At 37.0% G+C, this 21,370-nt stretch overlaps 1 protein-coding gene across 6 annotated transcripts in view; it reads right to left on the reverse strand.

Annotated features, from left to right (window-relative positions):
- Positions 1-21,370, reverse strand: part of RYR2 (ryanodine receptor 2) — a 750,192-nt gene that overhangs the window by 388,341 nt on the left and 340,481 nt on the right. For all 6 annotated transcript variants that reach the window (XM_049868553.1, XM_049868552.1, XM_049868551.1 and 3 more), the window contains one exon: positions 6,313-6,387. In XM_049868553.1, coding sequence (XP_049724510.1) covers positions 6,313-6,387 — 75 coding nt within the window. The remainder of the gene's footprint in view (positions 1-6,312; positions 6,388-21,370) is intronic.

Consider the following 21,370-nt stretch of genomic DNA (forward strand, 5'->3'; position numbering starts at 1 on the left):
GAACTCTTTCTTCAAGCTCACCAATATTAATGAACTATATACATCAATTTTGTGTTATTTTCCTAACCTGGATTTTCTACTTTCTATATGGAACATTAACAGTAGAATGATGTAATAAGTTCATTTTTGCATGGATTTGTTTATAAAACAATTTGGAGAAGTCTCACAACTAAATCAATAATCATGTGCCAATAAGCCCTGATAATAATGCAGAATTGTCATAAAAATAAAATTTGTCTACCAACAAAAGCATATTAAAGGATTTTTAGTTTGGTAAAGTTTTTTTTTTTTTTAATAAGCAAACTGTTTATTTCTACTCTTGAAAATTAAATGTTTGCAAATACTATGAGAAAAACACATTTGAACACACATTTGAAAAAATTTTCCAAGTAATGATTCTTCTTATTCATCACAGAAAAAAATGCCTTCATTTTCAAAGGAGTACAAAATTTGAACCAAATACATATTTTTTACCAGAATTTCTTGAGGGTGTTCTGGAGACTAAGCTCAAGATCTATTAAACTGGCCTCACCTGTACAAAAACTCCAAGGGGATTCTGACAGAAATGGAATGAATTTGGGCAGTTTTCAGCAAAATAATTATAAAGTCTAAGCTATCTTCTTTAGCTTACAGGCACTCAAATTAGCCTTGTCTCATATGCCCACGGCCCAAAAGAAAACAAGGCAAGCCCAGGAGAATTACGAGGCAAGAAAGTAATGTTTAGTAAAAACTGAAAATAGTAATAGTAATAAAGTTACTTAAAGCAATATCCCACGGTAACGCATCAGAAAACTGTTCCCGATATATTATCTGCATTTAATTGAAATTGCCTCAAAGGAAATGGAGAGCATTCGGTAAATGTTCACGATATGTCGATCTTTAATTCTGTTGATTTTTAGCATATTAGAAACCAACCCAAATCACTGCCATCGAGTCAATTCCGAATTCATAGCGACCCTACAGGACAGAGTAGAACTGCCCCATAGAGTTTCCAAGGACCAACTGGTGGATTTGAACTGCCGACCTTTCGGTTAGCAGCCATAGCACTTAACCACTATGCCACCAAGGTTTCCCTATTAGAAATAGTGGTATCTAAAATATACATGATGTATGTTTTTAATTGCAATGATCATTCCCAATATAGCAAATAACACATACCTTAGTTACGATGTTCTTACAACTTTGCCTTGAAGTAAAATATAGGAAAGTATTTTCTATTAAATTTAACTCCCTACTTGAAAACTTATTTTATTAAAATGGTCACAACACTAAAACACTTTTTTTAAAATAAAACATATAATGACTGGGCCACATAAATTATAACAAATATATAATTTGAGGTCTCTTAAGAGAAAATAAGAATACCTTAATAATGTAATATCAAAATTGGATTTGAAAATATAGTTGTATTATAAACATCAGCAGAATTTTTAGCATAATTTCCTAAGTGTAAGTAAAAATCAGTAATTATGCAAATATTAGTAAGACCCAAACTGCATGCAATTTATTTTGTATATTTACAATAAAACCAAAGTAGCTCAAAGATTCACCTCAACTGAAAAAAAAGTCTTTAAAATAATTATATTCATATTCTATATGAACTTCCTGCTTCCTTACTGTAGACAGAAAGGTGAAATGGTATAAACCAAGGGTCACAGCCTACAGCAGTAACATCTTTCTTTCATTTTTTTAATGGTTGCAAAACTGCTGGCTCTTCCTTCTGGCATTACATTCCCCCAGCATCAATTGGCTTCTGAGAGGTAAATAACATCATCAAAAAATAACCGCGATGGTCAAGTACCCCAGTTCACCTCTACTGACCCGAACCACAGGGCTATGCCCTTTCTATGTATCAGTCATCCAAATTCAAAGTGAAAATAAATTTCAAACTTTCTATTTCATAACTCCAAACAACCCAACAGTATTAAAAAAAAAGGATCAAGATAATAGAAAAGTGTATGGAGAAAGGCAGAACAGTCTGGATTTACGTAATCACTTCTCATCAATAATACTGCCGGAGGGTAAAAATGAGATCCCATCAGCTTTTCAGAAGTTCTCATGCAATTTTTTTAAACCATAAAATTGAGACAGATTTGGGGCCTCATCTGCTCATAAAAACATCCATTTGTTTAGGCACACAATCATGAAGGCTAGGTATACCTATAAATTTTAAAAACACACTTGAAATCTGTTTTATAAAAGCAACGAAACCTCTCCAGACTTCTCCTTCTTGACAATTTTGTCATATATATGCCGTTTCTCCAATGAGCTGTCATTTTTCAAATACACAGGATAAAGGAAATATGTGTCTATATTTTAAAAGCCCCTTTCTCTGAGTTCTCTGAGTAATTTACTTACCATATGAAAGCTATGAGTTTGTCTCATACGTCTGTCTCTTCTTTTTCCTCTCATGTTTTTCACAGGTGTTAGTATCCTGTGCTTCAAGAGCATCTAAAAACATGTGGTTGCACTGACAATGAGAGCTCCTTATTTTCAACAGTTCAAAGAAAGGGGGAAAAAAATGCCTTCCCCTTTGCCTCAGTGGCACAGCAGTTACGAGCTATGGCTGCTAACCGAAAGGTCTGCAGTTTGAATCCACCAGCCGCTCCCTTTGAAGCAAAGGTTGGGCAAGTTTGCTAGCAGCCCCTTTAAACAACTGGGAGTTTCCCAAGCTCAGGGTTCCTTAGTTTTGACAGGAACCTTGTTAGCACACCATCTACCTAGGCCCACTCCTCATTGCTCTCCTGGGGTTGAGAGGTAACGGGAACTGAGGTAAACAGAAGTTCACGATGCCTGCTGTGCTTTGAGTAATAAAGCCTTTTGTCTCTGACCCAGGAGTCCTCCTGTTTACTCCCAGCATCTAGGAAAGCTTACATGTAGGGTAAAACTCCCAGGTCTTTCACAGTTCTTGGCAATCCTGAGACCTGAAGTTGTTAATTTACCTGTCTAAAAACTCTGCCTCTTAGACTCAACCTATGTCTGCCAAGATGATTGTTTTCATCTTTTTTTTTTATACCCAGAGACTGCCAAACTGACTGTGCACTATTTTTCCCATAAAAAATTTATGTACCTCACCTAGTTTTACCAAAACTTTTCTCCCATGTCTCCTTATTATCCTCCAGCTGCCTTCCCCCTTCACTGACCCCATTAATAGCCGAGCCTCACATAAATTGTCTCTACTTCCCGTACCACCTTTTTAAATAAATCCTTGAAATATGCAAAAATATAAAAACTAATATAATGAACACATGTACGTCCCTAATACCCACCTTAAGTTATGATAGTAAAAACAAAATGAAGTCTCATTCCAGAGTTAACCTCTATACTAAATTTGGATATTCATCATCCTACTGAATGTACTTAAACTACTTACACCTTTACCACATATACATGTATCTAAAATTACACAGAGCTTTGTTTTCAAACCTTCTATAAATGGCATCATAGTGTACATCTCCTTTTGAAAACTGCTTTTTTGGGTTTTTTGTTTTGTTTTGTTTGTAAAATTCACCCAAGTTTGGACATATAACTGTATTTTATTCATTTTAACTACCAAGTAATAGTCATTGCATGGCTATGTCACAAGTAAAGTATGTTTTCTACTGACAGAAATTTAGGTTATTTTCAAGAATTGCTATTACACATTACCCTACTATGAATATTCATTTACTCTCCTTATGCACCAGGAGACCCTGGTGGCATAGTGGTTAAGTGCTACAGCTGCTAACCAAAAGGCTGGCATTTCAAATCCACCTGGCGCTCCTTGAAAATCCTGTGGGGCAGTTCTGCTCTGTCCTATAGGGTCACTATGAGTCCAAATCGACTTAACGGCAACGGGTTTATGCACACATGCTAAAATTTCTCTAAAATAGTGGAATGCACACTAGGGTATGTGACCTCCCCGACCCTTGTAGGCATGAATATCCAGACCCTCAACTTTGGCTGGTCTGCTGAAAATTTACTAGTGGGCAGGAAATTGTCCTCGTTTTTCTTTCCCACTACACCTTTACTTGTCATCTTTTTTCCAATGTATGAAAAAAAGGTATATTTTTCATCCATCCTGAACCTAAGGTGCATTGCCCAGAGGGATGAAAACCACTGGGTCTCAAAAAAAAAAAAAAAGAATCTGAAATATTGGATGTCAACAAATACTCTTAACTAAGACACCACAACACTCCTCCTTATCCACCTCATTAACAGATGCATTTGCCATTAAATTTTAAGTCCAAAACTTACTAAAAGTTTTCATATATAGGTTGTTATGATTAACTGTCATAGTCATATAGAAGGAATTTAATATTTTGATTAATTAATGATATTAATATAGAAGTATTTTTAAAGTTTCAAATCATACTGTTTTATTTTTATTTTTTGGTTTTTTAATACTTTGTTTTTTGTTGTTGGGAATGTACATAGAAGAACACATACCAATTCAACAATTTCTACATGTACAATTGAGTATTTTTTAAAGTTTTAGCCTTACTGTCACAAGAAACATAAAAATAAATTTAACTTATATACATATTTTTGTCACATAGGTGTATGATAGAGTGAGCAAAAAAAGTCTTGATCATGAGATATATTACTTTGGGATAAAATTCTGTCATAGGAGAGTAGTGGAAACATGATACCAAGGAGAGAAAGATAAAATACACATTTTACTGTTGAAAAAGACTATGTTCCTGTGGGTATTAAATCACAGTGATACTTAGAGTCAATCAGACACTTTTAAAAGCATGGTGTAACCATTTTTAAAAAAAAATCACTACTTATAATACCCTGGAAATTGTAGTCTACATATCTATTTAAACTGATGATAAAAAAATTCCTATGTCAACTTTATGCTGTACAAAGAGTGTTTTATTCAAAATTATTTTATAGAATATGTAAGCAAAAACAATTGAATACCACTAAATTATCTTAATCACCATTAGATATGCAATAATCTCCAAGAAAGGTCTATAATGACGGGTATTCTATAGTGAAATGGTCTTGCATTATCATCCATGGAGTCTCTAATCCTAAAATCAACAATTTCTTAAAAGTACAATATAATAGGTAATAAATCCATTGAAAACTTATTCCTTTTTAGGCAAAGGACTGAACCTTCTGTCTTAGATTCCTAGTGCTGTTGTAACAGAAATAGCACAAATGGGTGGCTTTAAAGACCAGAAATATATTTTCTCACAGGTCTGGAAGCTAAAAATCCAAATTAGGATCTTGTCCACGAAGATTCCTTCCCTTCTGTAGCCCTGGGACTTCCTTGGTTCTTGGTAATCCTCACATGGCATCTGTCTTCCCCAGCATGTGCTCGCTTCTGTGTCTAATCTGCTCTTTTTATAACTCAGAAGTGATGGGGTTCAGGACGCGTCCTACTCTAATCTTGCCACATTAACATAACAAAGAAAATCCTATTTCCAAACAAGATTCCACAGGTAAAGGGGTTAGAATCCTAACACATATTTTGATAAGTGACAACTCAACCCATTACATTGTCCAATCTTTTTTTTTTTTTAACTTACTGATTTTTTTTTTTCAAAATAGTTCAAAATGCCAGTTCATCATTATTATATTTTTTTTTAATATTTATTTAATGGAACCAAAAGCCAATCTCCAAAGAGCTGTTTGAAGATGAAGCATGGCATCGGTCACCAAAAACATAAAAGCTATCTACCTACCTATCTACCTGTCTACCTATTTACTTACCTGCCTATGTACCTACCTACCTACCTACTACCTACCTATCTATCACTATAATGAATATATGGTGACTCTCTGTTACAATCCAGATTTCTTATTCAGCTATCAAGCTATTTCTAAGCAAAGATAATGACTGTCAGTGATGGCTCTTTTACTCTCTTTCATTTTGAAGTTTCCTCTGTTTTACATGTGCCTTTAGAAGGTTAAGTCTAGAGTCCATTAGACTTTAAATGTGCAAAAGACTTGCAAACAGCTTGTTCTGTCTCCAAACCTTACATCACTCTGTTCTAGCAGCACTTTCTGCCAGGAGATGTATGGTCTGAATGAGGTAATGTCACAAAAACGAATCAGGGCTGGAGAAAGAAGCAGATTTGTACAAAAGCCCTGTATATGTCTCTGCTTTACCACCTGCTCTACCTACGATAATGAAAGATAAGTAAGGGTAGGGTAAGTAAAGGCAGGAGGAAGGGGAAAAGAGGAGAGATAAACTCTCCACTGCCTCTTCAGTGTTTGTTGTTGTTAGCATGACCATTTTGCAGAGACACACAGGTCAAGAATCTAGACTTATTTTGTAACTTGGAGTACCAGGCTGGGTTTAGAAGTTCTACTTACGCAACTCTTAGTGTCTCTAGTCTCCACAGGGAACGTGCGTGAACAGATACAGCGCCACCTTCATAATGAACATTCCTGTTAAAAAAAAAAAAGGCCATCAGTTTAACATCAGTTTAACATGTTTCATTTTTCGAGCTTTTTATTTATTTTTCAACCTAATTAAAAGAGAAATGCATATGGGAAAAGTTTGCAGATAAACAGTTAAAGTCAGATGTTTTGGCAGGAGATAATACAGCTGGAAATAAAAATAACCAGAACAACAGTAGCCGTGATCAACATAAGTTTGCCCTGAATAAACATTTGATTTAAACAAATTCTATCATTCTCTTTCTCTCAACCTCTCTCTCCTGTCTCTCTCTCAACCAAGAATACAGTCACCTTACTCATTTAACTGAGGCCCCTGAAAGTACTTAGCTATGACTTTATGTGTACTTTAATATATTATTATCTCAACACATTGCATGTAAACATTTGCAGTTCTAAATTGTTTTAGAGATTTAAAACATTTTAAAGAAATGTAAGAATAATAATTTTGCATGTTTAAATATAACAAGCCGCAAAATAAGACAGAAAACTATAAATATCAAGAAATACATAAATATCAGCAAAAAATCACAAAAATAATTTTTTCAGATGGAGATCACACGCACACGCACATACAAAATCCAAAGCTCTCATAATAATAACTTAATATGCCAGACATACACTAAGTATTTTATATACATTATATGAATCAATCTTTGAGCAAGTCCCTTGAGATTGTTTTAAGGAGACCAAAAAAAAAAACAAAAAAAAAACCAAACCTGTTGCTGTCAATTCCAACTCATAGCAACCCTAAAGATCAAAGCTATTCAAAAAGAAGAAACTACCACCCACTAGAGGTCTATGTTTTATCCCATATATCTTACACACATGCCCGTTTCTTCCCAGAGAATCCAGCATTTCCCTCTCTATTGGGTCCTTCTCATCATTTAAACATGTGCAAGCTGCCTGTCCCAAACATAACAACATGTCTGACCACATTTCCCTCTTCTGCTCTATCCTCTTTTCTGACTCAGTGTCCCCTCCTGTCAGTCCTCAGTGCCCTTCAGTGGGCTTCCAGACCCACTTCTCCATGAGCCAGATGACCTTGAAGTTACCAAATTCAATGGATTTTTTTTTTTTAAATCACTGAGGACACTATGGAAAATCCTAGTGTCTTGAAAGTTTTTCTAACACTATAATCACATTCCAAAAATATATAATATGCAGGTCCCTGGGTGGCACAAACATTTAAGCACTTGACTACCAGCAAAAAGGTTGGCTGTTCGAATCCACCCAGAGGCACCTCAGAAGACAGGCCTAGTGATCTGCTTCCAAAAGGTCACAGCCTTGAAAACCCTATGGAGTTACATATCACATTTTCTGATCAAAACCAATAAAGTTAGAAACAAAATAGTAACCAAAAAATCACAACTTGGAAAATTAAGAAACTGTCATAAATAATTCCTGGGTCAAAGAGACAATAATCGGTTCGGTGGCACACAACAACAACAACAGAATATAATGACGAGAAGAACATTTCATAAGAAAGTAACAAAGGAAAAACTTACTCAGGAGAAAATTTTTAGCCTAGCAATCCAGTAATTATTAAAGATGAAACAGTGAAAATAAAGAAACTAAACAATTGTCTAAAGAGATTAAATAGAGAACAAGATAAACCAAAGAAAAATACATAAAATACCTAAGATGCAGGATTGTAAATGATACACATTTTCTGTACAACAAAAATTGTAGATCTCTCTCATATATATGTATGTGTGTGTGTTTGTATGAGTGTGCAGAGGTTGTTGAATGAACACCAAGGTGTTAATTACATATGGAAAGGACTAGAAGAATTTAGCTTAAAAAGTAAAACACACTGGTCTCTAAGATACAATTAGCATGGATAATATTATGGTTATAACCCAAAAACCAAACCAAACCCACTGCCGTTGAGTTGATTCCAACTCATTATGCTTACATAAAATTGTATATCTTTATAAACAGTAAAATATACAAAGAATGGTCATTCAATGCTAACAGAGATTTTCTTCAACGTTTTACTCTTTCATAAGCTTTTCTTTTCATAAGCTTTTCTTCATTGATTAAATCTAACAGTGATCTTTCATTATTTATATAGGTAGAAATCTAATGACTTTATTAGGAGGAAGTTAAAATTTAAAACTATAAAGATAAAGTAAAAAAGAAAAGTGGGATCCTACTTTGTCCCTATTTTTAGCTTTATTTGGAGCTGACTTTCCTGAATATCTGTCTCCTGAAGGGCTTTTTGCCTTTAATTATTTCTCAATTTATTTATATTTAATGTTTCTTCGGCACACACACAGAATCTGATGACTCGTTTCACCTATGTGCTTCTGATTAGAAAATCTTTGGTATTCTATTGAGTTTCTCCATATAAATTTATGGCACGTCCAGAATGTCAATGTTTGTCTAATCGAGTCTTCATGGGCTATTTCAGACTGAAAGTTAGCATCATAATATCAAGATCCAAAAAATAATAAGATTATGAGTCCATCATAAATGACACTTGCATGCCAACAAGTCCATTCTGACTCATAGCAACCCTACAGTACAGGGTGGAACTGCCCCATCAGGTTTCCAAGGCTGTAATCTTTACAGAGGCAGATTGCCACATCTTTCTTCCATGGAGCAGCTGGTAAGTTCCAAACACAATGGGCATTCAAACTTAAGAGAAATCAGTCCCTGAAAATCCACAAACTCAGACTTCCTGGAGGAAGAGTCCTGCTCTATAATGGGATTGTGCCTTTTGTGTGTAATGGGTCTCAAGTATCAAAACACAGTCCATATTGATAATTGTCTTAAAGCCCAGCAAGTTTACCAAATGGTATTAGAGGCCATCTCTCAATTCACATAGCTAAATGACCATCTTCAGAGCAAATATCCTCTCCAGGCTGATAAGAAGAAAGATGCTCTAAGAAAATAAACAGACTTATAGCAACAGCACCTTCTGAGCTGATCCTAACAGAGGATTTTAATGCAAATGACACCAATAATGTCAAAATTCAGGGGCAGGTCAATAGATATGAAAATACAAAAAGCACTCATGTGGCTCTCTGACCAACAAAGTCTATTTTTGCAATGTACCAAAAGAATTTGACAGCTACTGAGCAAAAGAAATTATGTTAAAATAACTCTACATCAATATGATTTCTAACAGAATTCTTCAAAGAAACATTTACCTCATAAACTAGAAAAAATAAAAGTCACTGTGATATCACTGAATAACACTGAAAAAAATGCTTACCTAATAATTAGAGGAGCCCTGGTGGCAAAGTGGTTAAGAGCTCAGGGTGCTAACCAAAAGGTCTGCAGTTCAGATACACCAGCCACTCCTTGGAAACCCTATGGGACAGTTCTGCTCTGTCCCATAGGGTCGCTATGAGTTGAAATCGACTCGACGGCCCACAACAACAGTAATTAGAAGCATTAAACATGTTCAAGAGTACTCTGAAAAACCTCAGGCCTAAGGCTGTAAGTTGTGCCTACATAGGACATCACCCCCCAAAATAATGTGCTTCCTTAAGGATCTCATATTTCCGGCTGATCACATAAAACTGCCTGAAGAGGCTCTTTGAGCCTCCTAGGGTTATCCTGTTACAAGCACAAATTCTTCCTACTACGTCATCCATTGTATTTCTCATAACTATTATAATATTCTCCACTGAAATAAAAGTAGTTAAGCTATTTTTTGTCCTTTTGACTATAAATAAAATTTAAATCTCATCTCAATTGCCAAACCACTTGTTTCTTGGTAAAAAAATAGGCACTTGGACAGAACTGATCTTCAAAATCTGAGGCCCAGAGAAGACTCACAGTAGCATACTAATGAAACTACAAGTCCTCACAAACTCTTCAAAGCCTGACAGTTCAAAATATAATTACAATAAATTTTATCGGATTGTTGTTGTTAATAAGTACCTTGGGTCGGCTGCAACTTAATAGCAGCACCAAGTAAGACAGAACGAAATACCACCCGGTCCTGCGCCATCCTCACCATCGCTGCCATGTTTGAGCCCACTGTTGCAGCCACTGTGTCAATCGACCTCGTTAAATTACAAAAAGGAATAAATGGGGCATTTTTTAATCTCTTTTTGTTTCTTCATTATAAACAAGCCCTGAAGAAGTAGATACAGGAAGTTCCCAATTTCCGACGTATTCGAGTAAGGATGAACCGCACTTAGGACTGTCAGTATTTCTAGAACATTGCATCTTCCTGGGAGAAAGTTACGGGAAAATGCATGCTGGGGGTATGGAAAAAATTAAGAAGTTATGTACGTGAACACGCGCCAAGCATTTGATCAGGATGATATGATGGAAGAGATGGGTGGAAAAATCGTCCCTATGGCAAGAAGGCTGGATTTAGAACTTAATATCACCAACGTGGGATAGCTCCTGGACCACAAAGAAGGGGAACTGACTGAGGGGGACTTAATGGATTTTGAACAAGAAACAAATGCGGAAGAAGAAAGAAATAATGAAGAAGAGGAAGAAGAGAAGTTGTCAAAGAATTTTACAGAGAAAGGACTAGCTGGAGTTTTTTCTAAACTAAACCAGGGGCTTCGGTTGTTTAAAAATAAAGGATCCAAATGCCGATCGCTTTGCTAATGTTGTTGGGCAGATTCGGGAAGCAGTGAGATGTTACTGTGAAATATACGAAGAAAAAAAAAAGAAAGGACCATACAGACAACTGGCACTGATTTTCTGCCTAGAATCACCATCCCCACTCCTAAGGATAATCCAGATGACGCAGAACCTTCCATGAGTGGAGTTACTACCACAACGAACAAAATGCCAACGTTGTCCAACTCTTATCATCAGAGCAAATTTTTATGATTTGTGTATTTCTTTATGTGTGTATTAAAATATACCTCTCACTTTAGATGTAATGTTTCCAACCCACAAAGACAAATGCAGATGAGATATATAAAGATTCTGATAATAAAGGGTAATAGTGATGAAAATTAAAAAAAAAAAAGGTATTAGACTTATGTCAGAACCCCATCGTAAGTTAGGGACTACATGTATATTATTTTAGCACGGAATAACTTACAGAGTCGATTATTACTACTGTCGCACAGACATTTATTCTTTTTCTGCTCCCAGTAAATGTTCTTTTTGTTTACATTTCACCACACGGCTTTAAAGCAATGGGGCACTGAGAAGGAGCTAATCAAGTTCTTGCTTTCTGAATATGTACACATTCTGGTTTCATTTTAGTCGAGAGGCTGGAATGTGTAACAAATGCCGAACACCAAAAGAGGGAACGATAATAATAAAACTTAATCAGTTACATCAAATTTTGGTAATGAATTAATTATACAAGTTAAAAATGGAGAAGAGTATTTTGTCAGCCTCTGAAGAGTTCCTTGGCCAATTCATATATTTATTACATGTTTATGTTTTTTATGTAGAATTCCGTAGGGACAAAAAAAAAAAGCGGTATCAATGTACTTTACTTACTGCAATGCAGGATAGTAAAAGAGTATTAGAATTCTTCAGTATTTTTCCAAACTTAATGTTCAATGAATGTACAATGCATCACAGGATTCAATTCTCCTCTGAAAAATGTGGTTATTTAATGATCTTAACAAAATATAAAAGTCATCCTAGGTATACATGGGAATCACCACTGTTTTTTTTTTTTTTAATGTACTGCTTAAATAAAATCAGGGTAGCAAACATAATTAATCTTCTCCTTTTGTATACATTGTTGCTGTTGGTTGCCCTTGAGTAGATTCTCACTTTTGGGAACTCTCTGTGTTACAGAGTAGAACTGCTCCATAGGTTTTCTTGGTTGCCAGGTCTTTCTTCCACAGAGCTGCTGGGTGGGTTTGAACTGCCAACCGTTAGGCCACCTAGGCGCATTTTTTTGTATACATAAAATGATTAATTTAAAATATCATTAAACAACCTTAAACTCAATAAATAAAAGGTAAAAATTAATTAATTAGGATTAAAAAAGAGGATAACTGTAATTTTAGACTTTTTAATACTTTTCTTGATTTTTTTTCTTCAGAACAACACAAAATAATATCAGGCTACCTCAAATAACCTTTGGGGCTTCTGTTTAAAAAGACAGGTGGAGGGATAGATATTTGTATGTGTAAATACTGCAAAAAATAAAAAAATATTAAAATCTATCTTTCTAGTCTTTTATATAAGCAAAAGTAAAATTGCATTTAATTTTTTTAAAAAAGCAAAAAATACTCATTACTTATCTTCCCTATTCAAGGCAGTTGGTTACAGATTTTTGGAAGAAGAAAGATGAAGACACTAAGGTTCTTGCACCCAAGAATGTGTAGTTTAATGTGGTAAGGAAGACACAAAGATCAAAACATAGCCTACACGGTAATGTGAGAAAACCACTACATAAAGAGATGAAGGAAGGGAGGGAAAGAGGGAGGGAGAGAAGGAGAGGGGAAGGAAGCAAAGAAGAAAGAAATGAAGGAAGGAGGGATGGAACAGAAAAGAGAATAATCCTAAGGAAAGCATTGAAAAGACCTTATGAACAAGACAATATTTCGGCTCACACCTGAAAGCTGAGTAGCAATTCAACAGGCAAAGAAAGGAACAAGGATATTTCAGAGAACATGGCAGTGTGCATGAGAAAGAACATGGAATCTTGAAAGAAGACACCATGTTCAAAGTGCAAGGATACTGGCTGGCGTATGGAGTGAACAGGAAGAAATAAAGTTAAGAAAGGCTCCTCACCTATTTTTTTGAATGGGGGACAGATCACAGCAAGTTTGAAATGCCATGAGTGGGATTTCAAGAAGTGCACACTTAAAACTGGCCTTAGCAAATGGTGGGAGTCTAAAGAGAAAGACCTTTCAGCTACAAAATCAATAGGACTTAAAAACCAAGTCTTTCTTTTATTTGAAAGATAAGAAAGGGAGGTCAAAGTTTTAAGCACAACAGGCTACCATGGATGACCAAGTTATGGACTGTAAGAAGGACCATACCTCTGGCAGAATAAATTCAAGTTTCATAAATTTGAATCACAGTAACAAAAGAAATTCATGCAGAGATACCCAGTGAGAATGTGAAAATTTAAGGACAGGATTTCAGGAGAATGAGCGTGTAGCAGAAACAAAGACTTTATAGTAATCTACGTGAGGTTAATAATAGTTGAAGCTATAACAAAGAGGGGAAAGAAAATAATGAAGACATTTACGTTTAAGGGTGCTTTACATTTTTTAATAATTTGAGGAATGAGAGCATTTGACATAGTTAATCACTCCTTCCAACTTGGAAGTCCTTTTTCACTTTTATTCCAAGATACCACCAGAATATCTTTCTAGGTTTTCTTCCCAGACTACCGGTTATTTCTCAGCGTCCTTTGCAAGATTCTCCTCATCTCTCCAAACTAGGCTCAGTCCTTCTCCTTCCTACGTATCCTCATTCTCAAGCTGTATTAGTTAACAAATTACCACAAACTTTGTTGTTGGTGTTAACTGCTGTCAAGTCAATTCCAATTTGGCAACCTCGTGCGCAGAGTAGAAGGGCTCCACAGTAGGTTGGAGGTCTGGCAAAGTGTAGCTGGGTCATCTGTTCAGAGTCTCACAGGCAGAAATCAAGGTGTTGGATAGGGCTGAATTCTCCCCTGGAGGCTGAGGTCCTCTTCCAAGCTCCCTGGTTGATGGTAGCATTCAAATCCTTGAAGCTATGTGACTGAGGCCTCTGTTTTTTTTCCTAGCTGTTGGCTGGGGACCGCCCTTAACAACCACAGGCTGCCCTCAGACCCTTAGCACATGGCCCTCTCCATAGGCCCTCTCACAACACAGCCGCTTACTTCTTCAGGGCTGGAATGAGAATCTTTTGCTTCTGGAAGTCCCTATTTTTTTCAAGGCTCACCTGATTAGGTCAGGCCCACCCAGAAAAAAATATTCCTCTTGATTACTCAAAGTCAACTGATTGCTCTCCACTATCTTAAACACTTTTTGTTTGTTTGTTTTAGTATAAGTTTTTCAGCTTTCCTCAGGGGAAGGGTTGGTTTGAAATAACCTCATCTACCATTAGTATCAAGATCTCATTTTAAAATTCTGTTCGTAATCTAATTATTTTCAACTTTGAGTCCCTATGCCTCAGGCTCATAGGGAATTCAAGTCCTAACCATTCCTGTTAAAGTAGTAGAGTAATTCCAGATACTAGGCAAGACCAAGCCACTTGCTAGCTCTCCTATACACAGTGTCTCAATACAGTGTCTCAATCTACGTGGTCCCTTTTCATGTAGGAATGCTGCTTTCAATTTGGTTAAGAGGCATAGGACAGACACTTTGCTAAAATAAAAAGTCCCACAGTTATTCCCCCGAGCTCTCGCCACTGCTTTAGTAATTGGGATGGAATGAAAAGCAGAAGGCCCTCAGGAAACAAAGTGCTGGCCATCCCTGAAGGTGAAACCCCAGAAAATGCTGTTCCCTCCCCATTCTCTGAATGTCTTTCAAAAAAGATTACTGTAGATTCACATGCAGTTTTAAGAAATAATACAGAGACATCCCCCTTATACTGTGCCCAGTTCCCCTAATACTAATATTGTATAAAATTATAATAGTTTTGTAACTAATCTACCAGTCTTACTACCTCCACCCAGTTTTACCTGTCCTCATTTATATGCATATGTTTGCATATGTATTAAGTTTATACAATGTTGTTATTTGTATAGGTTCATGTATCCATCATTACAGTGAAGATACTGAAGAGTCCCACACAACAACATTCCTTATGTTACCCTTTTATAACTACACCCATTACTCTCCGGCCCCCCACCAACTTCCCTAACCCCTGGCAACCATAATCTGTCTTCCATTTCCAAAAATTTCATCACTACAAAAATCTTGTATAAATGGTTTTATAACAGTATGCAACATTTTGGAACTGATATTTTAGAATTATAACAGTATAAACCATTTTTACATGTTGCTGTAAAAAAATCAGCATAGCACCCTTACAAAAATAAGGAGGAGGGCACAGCTGGCAAACCAACACAGAAGGCACACGTTATTTGCGTAAAAATATGCTAGTTCTTCTGGTAGTGAATGTCTTTTAAGTATAAGAAAAATCTCTTCTTTTGCCAGAGGCAATCCCCCTCCTTTTTGTCCAAGACATTAAGCCTAACAGCCTCCTTGGATTCAGTCTGTAAGAACTAACTAAAAGTCAGGAAGGGAAGCGTCTTGTTGAAAACTTAAACTTTGCATCAGGTCTCAACTATTTCCTGAGGCAAGGAAGCATGAGAACTGCTACCTGCTTAAAAGAGGGAAAAGATCAGGGAAAATACAGGGAGAAAATATAAATTAACATCACACTAACTGACTCACAAGGAGCCCCAGTGGCACAACAGTTAAGCACTCTGCTGCCAACTGAAAGATCAATGGTTTGAACCCACCAGTAGTTCTGCAGGAGAAAACACTTGGGCGATCTGCTCCCGTAAAGATTACAGCCTGGGAAACCCTACGGGGCAGTTTTGCTCTGTCACATAAGGTCACTATGAGTCAGAATCAACTCAGCTGCACACAACAGCAACAATTAACCCGCAGGTCCCTGGGTGGCACAAACAGTTAATTGCTTGACTACTAGCTAAAAGGTTGGAGTTTCAAAACCCACTCAGAGGCACCTTGGAAGACAGGCCTGGAGATCTGCTTCCAAAACCCTATAGAGAGCAGTTCTACTCCGCACACATGGGGTCGCAATGAATCAGAATCAACTCAATGGTAACTAACAACGACTAACCTACAAGAAAAATTTTGCATGTTGGCAAGTATCTAAATTTTCTAGCAAGAATCTATAACTTACATCAGTTTCTCAGCGAGATCTACAATCCAAAAAAATGTTTTTAAATAAACAGATTCCTGTAACAGGCTCAGATTCCTGTTATAGGTTCAAGGACTCTTTCCTGTGGAGTCACTTGAAATCAAGGTACAGATGGTTCCTGGATTACAAACAAGTTCCATTTCTAAATCCATCTTTAAGTTGAATTTGTACTCAAGTCCTAACAGGTATAGTTCATATCTAACACCAGTTAGTCAAATGTTTGTCTTAGTATATAGTATAACTTACTATGCATAAAAAACCTTAAAGAAACACTCCCAGATAAACTAAAACATCTTTGACATAATAATGTAGTAATAATAATGGTTTGATATGCATTGCAAGGTAGCACTCATTCGTTTTGATGAACCATTGTAGGTACCTCAAATTTTTGACATAATAGGCTTTATGGGGGTTGGTTCATAGCTAAGAGTTGTAAGCTGGACATTCGTAACCCAGGGACTGCCTGTACTTTCAATATAGGAACCTCTTAGCCAGGCATATTGAAGCCATAACCCTCAAAATGGTTTTCTACCCACTCAGGATGATAATCCAATTTGGTGAGATGGATTTTGTTCCCTTCTCTTCACTGCAAAGCAGATAAGAATCCTACAGGAGTTGACAAAATAACACACTTGAGGGACCTCAAACCCTTCTAAGTCAGCCCACAGTGGTTCTCAAATGCAGGCATCCCACTGTTCTCCTTAAATCTACAGGAAAGTGCGTCACTTCTTCTTTCTCCATTTGTTCCTTTCACGAACGGGAAACAGCAAGCATGTTTAAGCAGACCTTCATCTACAGACGGCTATGTGAAAGGGATACAAGAGTGAATGACCCAGTCCAGGTCAAAAATTGAATAGAAGAGATAAACAAGCACACCAGTAAAGATAAGAAGTGGCAGTATGGGATAAGTGCCATTTGTGTGGGGAAGTTAAAGACAGCCCTGCTACCGACATTAAACCTGTCCTCAGCATAAACTTAGTTCTGCTGTATTAATGCATTCCACACTCTACCAAACCAAAACCAAACCCTATCCTGTCACCTCAATTCCAACTCATAGCCACCATACCCTAGATAGAGTAAAAATGCACTTATGAATCCTTCAAAAAAATAATTAGTGTTGCAGGTAAATCGCTCACACAAATTTCCTATTTAGAGTTGATGCTAAGTGGCAGGTTCACACCAAGTAACTAGTGGAAAGAGAGAATTGTTGTACTAACTCTGATAGGGTGACAGGTCCCTGCCTGGTGTAAACAGTTAATATGCTCAGTTGTTCTGCCAGGCGCTCCTTGGAAACTCTATGGGGCAGTTCTACTCTGTCCTATAGGGTCGTTATGAGTCGGAATCGATTCAACGGCACTGGGCTTGGTTTTTTGTTTTGGTTAACCAAAAAAGTTGGAGGTTTGAGTGCACCTAGAAGCACCTCAGAAGAAAGGCCTGGCAATTTGCTTCCAAAAAATCAGCCACTGAAAACTGCGTGGAGCACCGTTCCACTCTGAATCGACTCAATAGCAACTATTTTTGTTTTTTCTCTACAGGGTGACAAAGTTTCATTTCAAAAGCAGAAGTCAACAAAGGATCCTGACTTGCCCTTTCTTCATCAAATCATAGGATAACAGTAAGAAATGTTTTCTATAATCCGATTTTTAAAAAAGGCTATGAGTAACTTTTTCCAGATTAACGCCCACTTTTTCCTGACTGGAAACCCTGGTGGTGTAGTGGTCAAGTGCTACGGCTGCTAACCAAAAAGGCCAGCAGTTCAAATCCGCCAGGCACTCCTTGGAAACTCTATGGGGCAATTCTACTATGTCCTATAGGGTCACAATGAGTCAGAATCAACTTGACGGCAACGGGTTTGTTTTTTTTGGGTTTTCCTGACTATAGTGCCTAGATCTTAATAGTCTTCAGTTCCTTAAGGACAAAGTCTGGGTCTCAATCTTTTTTTTTTTAAATACCCAGAACACCACAGAAGTCCCTCGAGAATCATTAAAGGAATTTCTCACTCTCCCCCCTGGATTTAAAGTGACTGAAATGTAGGCACAGGATTAAAAGGTTATTTCAGAATGAAATTCTGTTTCAGTTTACACGTGATTACAGTAAAAGATCTGCTTCCATGTCTCCTACGTCAGTGCCCACCCGAGTGTTTGGCTGAGCAGCTGAGTTACAAGGAGGTGCTAAGAGAGTCTCTTCAGAGTAACAGAAAAACCAAGGAGCACGTGCCTAAAGGAAGCATTGCGTGTTTATTCAGAGGCTGAGTTTGCTACAATCGTTCTACTCAAGTTGCTGCACAAGGAAAATAGGTGTGTTTTGTGCTAACACATCAGCATAAGATGTAAATGAATCAGCAGGGATTGAAAACAATAATATCCTTACACTTCAATCAACATTAAAAGAATCCCGCATATCCGACTGACTGATCAGACCATTCCCTCCTGTTGGGTCAATTCTGACCCATAGGGACCCTGCAGGACAGAGTAGAACTGCCTCATAGGGCTTCGAAGCTGTAATCTTTGCGGAAGCAGGCTGCCATGTCTTCTGTGGAGCAGTGGCTGGTGGGTTTGAACCACAGACCTTTCAGTTAGCCGCCAAGAGCTTTAACCACTGCACCACCATAGCTCCTTGTATATATGACTAGAGCAAAACAAAAAAACTGATGTTACTTTTACTTTTCCCTCCATACAGAATACAATACAGTCACAAAGGCAGTTAGAAATTAAAAAGACAGTTTTTCCCTTTTTCCTGAATTAACCTTTTTTTTTTTTTTAGCTTTAACCTGATTAAATCTGGATCAGGTTAATAGACCAAATGTGGACAAATAAAAATGATCTTAAATTTTAATTGAGAAATTAACTAGAAGATTTACTTCTTTTTCTTAATGTCGACTTTGAATCTCTTATCTCTTTTCCAATTCACCTCACTTTAACTGAATTGAACACCTCAATTATTTCTTCATTTTTACTGAAATCCAGTGGCTCAAATCCCCATGGATATTTTTATTCCTTACTTTAAATCTAAACTTTCAAAAGTAGTCCATTCTAGCCTAGTCTTCCCTTGAAAGGATGGCTCTAGGCCAGGTCGGGCTGCTAAACCTGAAAAAGCAGCCTGACCGAAGCCTGGCTACAGTGCTGTTCGAATTAGCAGGCAGTCGAAGTTTGGGGGAGTCAGTGAATCACCCCAAGAGGGAAGAGACAACAGAAAATAGCTCTCCTTTATGTACTGACTGGAGTTCCTGGGTGATGCAAACTGTTAAGCGCTCCACTACTAAGTTCAAAGTTGGCTGTTTGAACCCACAGAGAGGTGCCTCGGAAGATAGGCCTGGTGATCTGCTTCTGAAAGGTCACAGCCTTGACAACCCTATGGAAACATTCTACCCTGTACAGGTAGGGTCACCATGAGTCGGAATCAACTTGACAGCAACTAACAACAGGTACTGACTATCCCATCAGAACTGTTAGCAATCCATCCCACCCCAGACCCAAGCCGCACAGGTACACACAGGAAATGAAGGAGAAGAAAAGAAAAGCCCGTATGTGATCATTTCATTCCTGATCTCCTCAGAGTGTAACAGAGCAGCTTTAAAAGCTTCTTCCTAGGTTATGAATGAGGACATACAATCTTTGAAAGATATCAGTCGTCCAGTGTGCTCACGGACATAAATTGTGCATCTCTCCCAACAAGATTGAGAGACTTTTAATTCATTATATCCACCCCACCTCATGACTTATTGATTCTTACAACTAAAGCTCTTTAAATCACTGTAATATTAAAAGGAGCATGGAGAAAAAAAATATTGTCATGCATATTGCATGGCTTTTGCCTGCTGAGTCATGTTGCAGAAAGCAAATGTACGATTTATTCCCAGATACTGTCAGAAACTATGACTTAGTTGTCTCCTGCATTAAGACAGAGCTAGTATATGCCAAGAGTAATGCTTGATAAGGCGGAAGCACAAGAATCTCAATCGCTCTCTCTCACTTCCTCCACCACTATCCCGAACCCCTACCACACACGGCATGGCCATTCTCTTATCGCCATTCCTGCTCTGTTTTTCTCCATGGTCCTTATCACTGCCTAATGCATATATCATATATACATGCATGGGTAAGTGTGTGCACACCTTGGTGTGCATTTATAAACAGACATATTAAGTCTTCTATTGTCTTTCTCACACTCCCCCAGTGCAATGTAAATTCTTTGAGAGTTTCCAAGGAGCGCCTGGTAGATTTGAATTGCCCACCTTTTTTTTTGGTTAGCAGCCATAGCTCTTAACCACTATGCCACCAGGGTTTCCTGAACATGACAGCCCTTCCAAAAAGTTTTATTGAATGAATAAAACTATTTATGAGCTATGTGGGAAAACCTGTTTTAATATACAAATTATATATATATATAATATATATATAACGTGGGCTTCCAAATCAGACATCCTGAATAATAATTCCCAATTAATATTCCCCTAAATTTCTCCATTTTAAAATATATTAAAGTACACAAGACTTAATTCAGATTAAAAAAAAATTTTTTTTTCAGATTAGCGCACATTTAATCTATAAGTATATACGCACATAAAGGAATTGCACATATTGATATTTTACGACATTTGACATAAAATAACCAAGGAAATAATGACATGCAATCAAGAGACAAAATCTGGAAAAAAAAAAACACTCCCACATAAAATATTTCATGCTTGAAAAAAACACAATAATCAAATTTCAAACCTCCACAGTGAAAGTTTATTTTTTAAAGCAATCGATAAAACACTAGGCTGCATCTGACAAATTCCCTGCCTGGTGGTGCCAGAAACTGTTTCTCCTTAACTTATTCGATCTCACTATTTGAAGAATCTGAGTAAGAATTTCTAAGAAATTAGGAGGCTATAGTTAATCAACACATCTTTCCTTTCCATCTGATTGCTCACAATTTCTAAACCTTATGTATTTATTACTCGTTGTTTATTCAAGTTGTATACCAGTAGTGGGGGTTTTTTTCCCCCAGTTTTTTTTTTTTTTAGTCGTGGTAAATACATATGTAATAAAACATTTGCCATTTCAACAATCCTCACAAGTACAGTTTAGTGGCATTAATAACGTTCAACTAGCCCTACGCGTTCCCAGATTTTTCCATCACACCTAGCAGAAGCTCATCGTCCTCTAAGCATTGCGTCCTGCTGTCCCCTACCTCCCATAAG

Source organism: Elephas maximus, chromosome 24 (genome assembly GCF_024166365.1).
Source record: "Elephas maximus indicus isolate mEleMax1 chromosome 24, mEleMax1 primary haplotype, whole genome shotgun sequence".
NCBI classification, from domain to species: domain Eukaryota; kingdom Metazoa; phylum Chordata; class Mammalia; order Proboscidea; family Elephantidae; genus Elephas; species Elephas maximus.